Source organism: Convolutriloba macropyga, chromosome 15 (genome assembly GCF_964194025.1).
Source record: "Convolutriloba macropyga chromosome 15, txConMacr16.3, whole genome shotgun sequence".
Taxonomy (NCBI): Eukaryota; Metazoa; Xenacoelomorpha; order Acoela; family Convolutidae; genus Convolutriloba; species Convolutriloba macropyga.
The window spans coordinates 32,202,960-32,213,835 of record NC_134482.1 but is presented as its reverse complement, the minus strand read 5'-3'; the positions used below and the strand labels follow the sequence as shown (position 1 = coordinate 32,213,835).

Below are 10,876 nucleotides of genomic sequence, written 5' to 3'. Positions count from 1 at the left end.
GGGAATGACAGCACGAATTCTTCTTTGAGATAGCATTCTGTCAGGAGAATTTCCCTGTCAAATTTGAATAAAATTCCACGTTGAGAGTCTGAGTGCAGCGATGCTGGGCATGAGGTGGGCAAAAGTAACTATCTCCATCATTTGGCATATTCAATTGGTAAGGTTAAAGTGTGGAGGACCCTGTGAATTGATGTGTTTATATTCGCTCCTTCCTTGTGGTTTCGGTTAAAATTAGGGCTGGATTATTGAAAGTAACCTGCAAAGTCTTCGTGTTATTGAATCTGCGAAATGTTGGGTACAACCATAGTGGACTATGGTAGCTGCACCACGGGGACTAATTGTACGTCTTACAGTGTTCCCACTCGGCCATTTATTTCCAGAGGCATCGTTTTTGCAGCGTAGGTGCATGTATGGAGGGATAGACATGGAATCGATTTGTATTGTTGCCCTAACTATCAAATAATTCTTTGACGTAATTGAAGCTGTATTTGTGTGTGCAGACAATGAGAATGCTAAGGCGAAGTCTTTTACAAGGTCAATTCATGTGAACTTTTTGGAATAGGGGTAGACGAAATGTTTAACTTCGTTGATTTCTCCTTCAAATTCAAATTGAAAAGCTCTGCATCTCAAGTTGAGTTTGCATCGCTAATGAGTGTTGGAGAGTTTACGGAAATTTAGGTTTTAACAGTGAACAGGTGACGGAACAGGTGATTAATGATTACCGGTAAACGTTATGGCAAACTGCTCTGCCGAGACAAATTCAATTGCTTAAATGATAAGTGATTTGTATGGCTAATACGCTTCAAAGTTTAAGGGATTTCAACTAAATAAGCGTAGTTTCTCTTCCTGAGACGGTACTGAATTAAGATTGTGATCATTAGAGTTTTGTCCGAATGAAAGACGAATATAGAAAGTGGGAAGTATCCGTTTATGTGAACCTCTTATTATGAGGTCAAAAAGAGGTATTCAAATTCAATAGTATGTCAGCAACACTTTTCCTCACTTTAAATTTTTGCTGTTTTCATAATCTGGCAGCAATAGTGTAGAGGATGAGGGTCCCAGTCTACAAATCCCCAAATCTTAAATCGAAAAACAATATGGAGAGCAACTATTTCAATCTTCAGCCTCTAGCTTCTCTGTCTTTATTTATAATTTTCTTTCAATACCTTGAGTAGTCGTAGAATACTGCATTTTGATTAGATAAAATTAAAACTGCTGTGTTTCAAATTCAACGCATATCAATTATTAATTTTATAAGCAATAAGGGATAGATAGTTATCGAAGATTATTCGACGAATCACAGATTCGCCACACTTTTCAGCTTTTCTCGTACCACACGGCAAATTGTTTTGTGTTCAATTTTTATATAACATCACATATTGAATTGGTCCTGAATGATGAACAGTTCAATATAATTGCACCTGACTTTTTAAAAAAATTAAATTCAAAACAGCTCTTTTTGTCTTTTACTTTTTATATTTTTTCTTCCTTTCCAGGCGCCCAAAACAAATTATATAAATTGCCCTCAATTTAAACATCTGAATCTAAATGCAATCTGAGCATCTAAACACTGGAAAAGAAATGGCCAGCTCCGAGTAGCGTTTTGTTATTAACAATTATGCATTAAATTTAGAAAACAACTTCCAATAAAGTTTACTGGGCCTAACCCAACTCATTAGTGTTTAGAAGCGCTGGCAACGGTAGTTGCTGAAACAACTTGCTTAATGTTGGTGGTAACTCTATATTGAGCCTCACTGCTGTCGTTTTACAGGAGGCGGAATTGGACTTAATGAAGATGTTGTCTCCTTCGATTTCATTTACTCATTTTAATGTTACCACGCAGGTACTGCATCCTCAGTAATAATTAACATCCGCCATGCCTGTTTAATTAGAAGGCTTCTCGGTCATCGGGAAATATGGTTCTTGTTTTTTTTGCGTTGAGAATCTGTTTTGCTAGACACTGTAACTAACCGATCCAATGCAGTTCTCAAGGTCTCTGGAGTCAGTAACTCGGCGAAGTAACGGTTCTCAGTAACTGCATATTATTCACTCTCAATTTCTCAGCGTATGGAATGGCTGCCATTTGTGGGATTCGAATGGGTTTTGCATTGTAAATGCTCAGCACAATAGATTTCGTCGCCATAGGTATCGCTACTGAGAAAATGATCCCGATTGGATTACTCAATACGCTTCTGAGCAGCCGAATTTGGAAATATTATTCTTTATAAATCAGAATAGCCAACGACAGCATACCCGTGGAATGTATTTGTTGTTGTCAGCTGGCTTCAAGAACTTCGAAAAATGCCATTGCAAGGAATCCGTTTGCCATATGACCAAGATTCGGGAACAAGTTGGATTGAAATGTGTATAAAGCTATTGGAAAGCTATTTGCAATGGTATGAAGCGAGCTCAAAATGCCTTAAAGTGATACTAAATTGCGGTTCAACGACTTTCTCGTATAAAATACTGGTGGCCGTTCCGATACTTGTGGATATTTGTGTTATAGATTTTCAATTGCTCCTCTATTTGTTGGTTGTTATTGTTCTGAATATTCGTAATCTCGTCCTGTTGTCGCAATAGCGTTAGCATCGAAGCTAACACAATTGGTCTCTTATTATTTCTGTCCTGAACTTGTGACCACCGCTCCTGCATTCCGTTTACGTGGAGAACTTGTTTGTTCAAATTGTTTTTTTTTGCTGAGCACGATCCCAATATTGAAGTCCAGGCATATGACAGTGTTGAGCCGTTACTAAGTCCGAGGCCAAGCAAACCTGCTCATGCTGCCAATGTTATTGGTGCCACACGCGTCGCCCTCTCAAATGAAGTTCGTTTTGTGTCTTCAGGAGTTAGCAATGTCTAAGACTTGATTAGCTCTGCTAAGTCCCGCTTCGCCAGCTGAAGCTCATAGTGCGTTTGTTTGAATGTGTTTCAATTGTTAGGTAGCTTTTGGTCATCTTTGTAAAACTGAGTTGACAGAATTTTGTTTCGATTGTCCACAGCTCGTAAGGTGTGGCAGTGACTCTGTCCAGATAGTTTTCACAGAGATATTTTGCAATGCGGTATTCAGAGAGGGGAATGGCAGCACGAATTCTTCTTTGATTTAGCGTTCTGCCAGGAGAATTTCCCTGTGAAATTTGATTAAAATTCCACTTTGAGCGTCTCTGAGCGCATTTTTTTAAAATCGGGGTAGAAATGTTTAACCCCGTAATTCTCTGCTTCGAATTTAAATTTCAGTTGGAAAATCTCTGTTTTTTGCATCGCTAATGAGAGTGTTGGAGGTTTACGGAAATTTAAGCTTTTACAGTGAACAGGTGACGGTACAATTGATTAATGATTACTGATAAGCGTTTTGGCAAATTGCTCCGCTAAGGCAAATTCAATTGCTCAAATGATAACAGTGATTTGTATGGCTAAAACGCTTTAAAGTGTACAGGATTTCAACTAAATAAACATAATTTCTCGTCTCGACAAGGTACTGAATTAAGATTGTGACCATGAGAGTTTAGATCGAATGAAAGACGAATATTGAAGGTGGGAAGTATCCATTTATGTGAACCTATTGTTAGGAGGTCAAAAAGAGGTATTCAATAGTATGTCAGCAACACTTTTTATTACTTTTGAGTTCAATTTTTGCAGTTGTAAGGCTGGAATTGTTACGAAAATAGTTTTCTCAATTTATCAATCGAATGAATAGATGTTTTTCGCTGTTTTGGCACAGCGCGAAAGCCCCTATTGCTTCGCTTTTTGGACAGACAATTCTGAACTTTTGATATCATTAAGTAGCTGACAGCAATACCCTAGATGACTTAATGTCGAGATGTTGGACTGTACCAACTGGAAGTCTCTTCCGATCACTTGATTCCAATTGCCAATTTCCAGATTCTGTTTTGCTTATGTCAAATTTTGGTCAATGAAGACGACCGAACTTTTCAATTTGGCATTTTCGCCTCCGAGGATATAGAGCTTTATATAGTTCGTTGATTGAATTGTTTTGATTTAACCGTCATATTCAACTACCTGTCACATTTTTAAAAAATGTTTTGAGGCTTGACAGTGCTCTGTGGAGGTTATATAATAAAGGTTGTTAATTTCAATGACATTTTATCAAACAGAAGGGCTCAACCATGGCGTCATTTGACTGATTTTGTCTAAAGACGGCTGATTTTTAATACACAGACATCTGAAATCCTTTGTGTAAATGCAGACTTAATGTTGATTATATCGAGTGAAGTTTGAGCAAAGTTTTGCTGTTGCACCTGCTTTTTATTTGCATTATTCAAAGTATGTCAAAGATGTCTATTGAATTGTTATAAAAGCTTAACCACATCCTATAGTTCTATGCCACCATGTTGTTAATTGCGATCATAAATATTATTGTTTGTCCTTAGAATTAGATTTAGCTGCAATTAAAATGGAAAGTACTTTTCCCCTTATTTGAGTTAAGTTAGCCGTGAGTGTTTCATTATTATCATTACAATAGTTCATCAACCGTGCTCTCTCTAAATTATTTTTCCTGTGCTGTGTAGAGTAATCAGAAATTATCATCATAATAATCATTGTGAGTGTAGTTTTTATTGCGTGCTGGTGTATGGTTACAAAAATCGTAGGGGGAAATTGTTTAAATTTGTTTTCAGAACTTTGTCTTCCGACTGAGGTCATAGTTTTAACATCGGGCGTTTGAAGATATCGAAACAAATTGTGATATCTTGATTGCAGTCTGGTAGTGCGTTTTCCTTTCACGAATAACCGATTGCAGTTCAATGCAATTCAGACCAAGACGTGTTCTTGGGCTGATAGGCTAATTCGGATGACACTCTTGTTTACACCTTGAACTGAACAAATGCTGAAAAAAAAAACGGTCTGAAATGTGGGGAATAATTAGAAAGGACAGCTAAGAAACGCTGCAATTAAGCTGAATCAAAAATAATAAATAATTAATATTTATACAATGAACTGTACATTAAGAATTTAAACAAACCTACTGATTAGGACTTCAAAATATTGGGCTGAATATTTGAGCGAAAGATTGAAGTTCTGAACATCTGATTATGAAGAACGAAATTTGATGGTTTAATTGACAAATCATGAAGTTCTTATCTGGTGAGCACAGATCAGATCAAAGCATTCTGCCAAAAGATTATTAATTATGCCTTTCGGGTAAACTTTTGTTTTGTTGGTTTCAAGTTTCGTTCACAAGAAAGAATTTAGTGGCTATCATCTTCCGACTTTCCTTTTAACTTCATCGTTATATCGACAGACCTTTAAACTCTATGTGGAGTGACTTCAACTCAACTAACCCCCGAGTACCCCTCTCTATCACCCCACCCCCTCGACCCCTTTTCCTCTGTACCCTATTTCCCGAATGCTTCGGGTAGGCCATAGAGGTCAAGGTCGATATGGGCAATTTAATGGCTGTTTGACGACCCCTAATGTTGATTTTATATTTTCTGTGTAAAAGTCCCTTTAGATTTGAGACAAATTTATTTGAGACTGAATCTCAGCATTCTTTTTCTCTCACTTTCATTCATTCAGCGAATTAAATGGTTTTTATCACGACTCTTTCTTTGAGTTTCAGAGGTCTTTATTCGAGAAATTCGACGCTAAAATAAGTCGCTCAAGATTGATCTTTGACCTGATGTATATTAAACTTTGTTTACCCTGAAACACTGTTTAGTTTGGAATGTTCTTAGTTTAAACAAAATTTTAGTCTCGAGAACTGATGTTCATACATGACTAGATGTTGCAAGATTCACTAGACAAAAGTATTCTCTGAGCAGAGTTACTAGTTTAAATCACATGAAGACGCTAAACATAGCACAGAAAATAGTGTAGTGATAGCTATACTTGAATGCACAGCCGATTAAGTAAAACCATTTTGCGAGTCCTTTGATGACGAAAACTAGCATGGCCAGACAATTAGAGCAAAATATTTCTGCTTCTTCATAGATCAATCAGTTAGTTCAACTTTGATTCTCTTTGCGTTCTTACTTTAAGCGCCAAGTTTTGATGTAAAGTTCTCGGTTTATATCAGCGCGATTGTAGAGTGGTGTATTATCTCACGATATTGCTACTGTTTCAGTTAGTAAGTTATAGTATGTCCAGTTGGTTTTATGGGCGATCAACTTCAGTTACTGGCGGTGTGCCTCCAGCAGGTGCTAACAATCACAACAACAACTATTCTAGCCCGTCAACGAGGGGTTGGAATGATCCCCCGGACCTTCTAGCACTCGGCCACAGTCGACAATCTTCGGACGGATTCCAGAACGGAAGCAATGGGAGTCTGAACACATCTGGAGTCGGGAATGACGCCTCCCCAGTTGCAGCTCCTGTCAATCCCTTCAGACGCCAAACACCCAACACAAAGCCCAAAGCAAATCTCTCATCGTCATCATTTTCTATCTTTGACCCCACAAAGTACTCACAGACTGCAATACAACCACCCCCAGGAGTCACCCCATCATCACAGGGTCTATCACCATACGGAAACTATCCGACTCAGAATGGAGGAAGTACCCAACATTTATACCAGTCGCCTGGGGTTTCGCCAATGCCCCCGAATTTCATGAACCCAACAAATATGGCACAACCACCGCCACCGCCGTCAACTACGGGAATTGCCACATCATATGGACCTACAAGTTCCAGTACTGGTTTTATGTCCCCGAATGTGAATGTTGCTTCAACCGGTGGCCAGTTTTCAACCCCACCACGGCCACCATCAGCAGGCGAGCGAAGTATGTCATCGTATAATAATGGTCTCAACAACGGGTGCACTCCACCGCCTTCAATGAGCAATTATCTCACTCCCAACGGCCATTTGAACGGGAATCAGGCATCAAATGGAGTCATGCATCAAAGTATTAGTCAGCCTTGTTTTTCAATCTATGAGAGGCGAACTGTAGAAACCCAAATGCATAATAATGGTGATCAGAGTAATGTGACAAACTTGAACACGACAAGTATTGGTGGACCCTCCAGTCAATCAACGTCTCAAATGTCGAATTCCAATGGGCAGACAAATGGCCAGGTCTACAGTTCCGTTCCAACGAGCGAAGCTGCAAGGCCAGAAATGCCGACGAAAAATACGAACAACAATGACTGTCTTAATGTGTTGAACTACATTATAGGCAACATGAGACCAAAAATGGCAGCCCCGGATTTCGAAAGACTATGGGGGTCTGTTCAGGGTGTCCTCTTGTCTTGGAACAGTTTGGACGAAGAAACAAAGTCAAATTGCGCCCAGTTTATCAATTCGTTAGCAACTGCAAATATCGGTTTTGCAAAAACGAGTTTGGAAAAACTAAAAGCAGGGAGGTCCGAACAGACTGCCAGTATTGTAGTGCTATTTGAGTACCTTCTGTCGGTATGGACAGATGGCTCTAGCGACACACAAAGTGGCGACCAGACAACGATACGAAGCGGTTTCGAGTCCCAGCCGGTCCCTATGTTTTCACTATGATTTACACGGTGCTATATTATACGTTAGATTCGAATTGAGACGTGACGGGGAATCATTGCCATTTCACAAGGACCTGTTCAATTTTGTCGAATGTGAACAACAGTAATATAATTGTACAAAATAGCGATTTGAGGACAGCGAGAAGAACAATCGTCAGCTTGCTGGATTATGGTGTTATATTGCGAATAATACCCTAAATAGTAGAATTGAATTAGGACTCTTATATGTTGTACAGTAATGCGCAATTAGTAACTGGAAAGAAGGTTAAATATATTTAAGAAATTTGGATTCGTTTTCTTTATTATTTGTCATGGTGACAGAAATGCTTGGATTTATTTGTATTAGCATGAAAAATATATTGTGATGATAATGTCTTTTTTTCAGAGGGTATTATTTAATTCCAATCAACTTAAGACTGCGAATTAAGTTTGTCGTCACTGCATTTCTTCACTGGTTGCGGTAATATGATTGTGTATATATCCACCTGTTCTTCGCCAATATGACCACCTGTAGTGAGTGATTCTCACGATTGGGTTCGCTATTTGACAAAATAAATTGACAAAAATAAATAAAATGGACAAGTTTATTTTAACAAAAATTGACAGTCTGTACGGCCATGTTAATATAATTAGAATTTGGAATCGGTCCCCAAAATGCAGTTTGAATAATGCAGATAATTATCTTAATACTAGATTAGTAATAATAGCAGTAATTTTTAAGGGATGAGTAAGAGTGGTGTCAGGACAAAATAAACAATGTGACAAAATACCTAAAATATACCCAATATTTTATCCTAATGTTGAAACTACCCAAACGATTATTTAGCATAATAGTTAGCTAGTGCATTTCGCCATGACTTGCGGGCCATGCCTCCTCGGCGCACCGTGGGACTTGATCTAAAGCTATCACAACTCAACATGGGATTAAAATATTAGCTTAATTGCAATAAACCAAGCATGTAATATGGAGTGCTAATTTGTAATCGGATTGAAGACCGAAAAGATCAAAGGAAATAAATTGGTTATAATAGCATTGGGTATTTTGGCATTGGATGTTTTGTCATGCAACCGTAAGAGTATTTAGATGCCCTGTACCTTTTTATTTCCCTTAAAATTTACGCTGGCATTGTTATTTTTTTGCGGTGGCTGGATAAAATACCCAATGTGACTAAATACTAAAATAAACCCAATATTTTATAGTAATGTGGAAACTACCAGAACGAATATTTAGCATAATTTTAAGTTAGTGCATTTGGCCATGCCTCGCAGGCCATGGCCGTGACTCAGCGGCCCGTGGGACTTGATATGAAGCTATTACAACCGAACATGGGATTAAACTATAAGCTTCATTGCGAGAAAACAAGCTTGTAATACGGAGTGCTAATTTGTGATCGCATTATTGAACGAAAAGATCAAAGCAAATAATTTTGGTATAATGGCTGTGGGTATTTTGGTACATCGGGTATTTTGGCTTTGGGTATTTTGTCATGCAACCGTAGTAGTATTTAGATGCCCTGTACCATTTTTTACTTCCTGAACTAAAATTTACGCTTACACCGTTATTTTTTACTGTGTCTGGAAAAAATACCTAATGTGAAAAAGCACCTAAAACATACCCAATGTTTTCTCCGAATGTTTAAACTACCAGAACGACTATTTAGCATAATATTAAGCCAGTGCTTTTGGCCATGTCTCGCAGGCCATTGCCGTGCGTCAGCGGCCCGTGGGACTTGATTTGAAACTATCACAACCAAGCATGGGATTAAACTATTAGCTTAATTGCGAGAAAACACGCTTGTATTGCGGAGTGCTAATTTGTATTCGGATTATTGATCGAAAGGATCAAAGGAAATAAATTTGGTATAATGGCCTGGAGTATTTTGTCATGCAACAGCAAGAGATTTTATATGCACTGTACCTCTTTTTAGGTTCCGGTTTAAAGTTTACGCTAGTAGGTTATTTTTTACAGTGTCTGTACAAAATACTCAATGTGAACACAAAATACCTAAAATATACCCAATATGTTATCCTAGTGTTGAAACTACCAGAACAATTATTTACCATAGCATTTAGCTAGTGCATTTGGCCATGCCTCTCAGGCCATGGCCTTGCCTCAGCCGCCCATGTGATTTGGTATGCAACTATCACAATCAAACACGGAGTTTAACTTTTAGCTTGATTGCGAGAAAACAAGGTTATAATACGGAGTGCTAATTTTTAATCGAATTATTGAACGAAAAGATCAAAGGAAATAAATTCTATATAATCTCTTTGAGATTTTAGCACTTTGGGTTTTTGGTATTGGGTATTTTGTCATGCAACTGTAAGATTATTTAGATGCCCTGTAACTCTTTTTACTTCCAGAATTAAAATTTACGCTAGAACCGTTATTTTTACGGTGTCTGGACAAAATACCCAATGTGACAACAAAATAATAAAAATATAATCATTATTTTATCCTAATGTTGAAACTACCAGATCAACTATTTAGCATAATATTTAGCTAGTGCATTGGCCATGCCTCACAGGCCATGGCCATGCCTCAGCGGACCGTGAGACTTGATATGGAACTATTACAATCGAACATGTGATTTAACTTTTAGCTTAATTGTGAGAAAACAAGCCTGTAATGCGGAGTGCTAATTTTAATCAGATTTTTGAACGAAAAGATCAAAGGAAATAAATTGGGTATAATTGCATTGGGTATTTTGGCCTGGGGTATTTTGTCATGCAACCGTAAGAGTATTTATATGCCCTGTACCTCTTATTATGTCCCGATTTAAAATTAACGCTAGTACCGTTATTTTTTATTGTCTGGACAAAATGCTCGATGTGACAACAACTCTGAAATATACCCATTTTTTTTATCCTAATGCTGAAACTACCAGAACATCTATTTATCATAGTATTTAGCTATTGCATTTTGCCATGGCTCGCAGGCCATGGGCGTGCCTCAGCGGCTCGTGTGACTTGATATGCAACTATCACAACCGATCATGGGATTAGCTTAATTGGGAGAAAACAAGCTCGTTAGACGAAGTTCTAGTTTTAATCGGATTATTAAACGGCAAGATCAGAATAAATAAATTAGGTATAATTTCTTTGGGTTTTTGCACATTGGTTTTTTTGCGTTGGGTATGTCGTCATGCCACCGTGAGAGTATTCAGAAGACCTGTACCTCTTTTGAGTTCCGAAAATAATATTTAGTCTAGCACCGTTATTTTTAACGGTGCCCGGATAAAATATCCAATGTGACAAGGTAACTGAAATATACCCAATATTTTATCCTAATGTTGAAACTACCAGAACTATTATTTTGTATATTTAGCGAGTGCATTTGGCCTTGCCGCGAAGACCATTGCCGTGCCTCAGCGGCCCGTGGGACTTGATATGGAACTATAATAACTGAGCATGTGAT

The 10,876-nt window shown here is 38.1% G+C and overlaps 1 protein-coding gene across 1 annotated transcript; it reads left to right on the top strand.

Annotated features, from left to right (window-relative positions):
- Positions 1-5,745: 5,745 nt before the first annotated feature.
- On the top strand, positions 5,746-7,829 carry LOC142353960 (uncharacterized). Its single transcript, XM_075406193.1, has one exon. It carries the CDS (start codon positions 6,095-6,097, stop codon positions 7,457-7,459), a length of 1,365 nt encoding a protein of 454 aa, XP_075262308.1. The 5' UTR covers positions 5,746-6,094; the 3' UTR covers positions 7,460-7,829.
- The last annotated feature ends 3,047 nt before the right edge of the window (positions 7,830-10,876 follow it).

Excerpts from the sequence above, each read along its gene's own strand:
- LOC142353960 (XM_075406193.1), top strand. The coding sequence starts at position 6,095 with ATGTCCAGTTGGTTTTATGGGCGATCAACTTCAGTTACTGGCGGTGTG.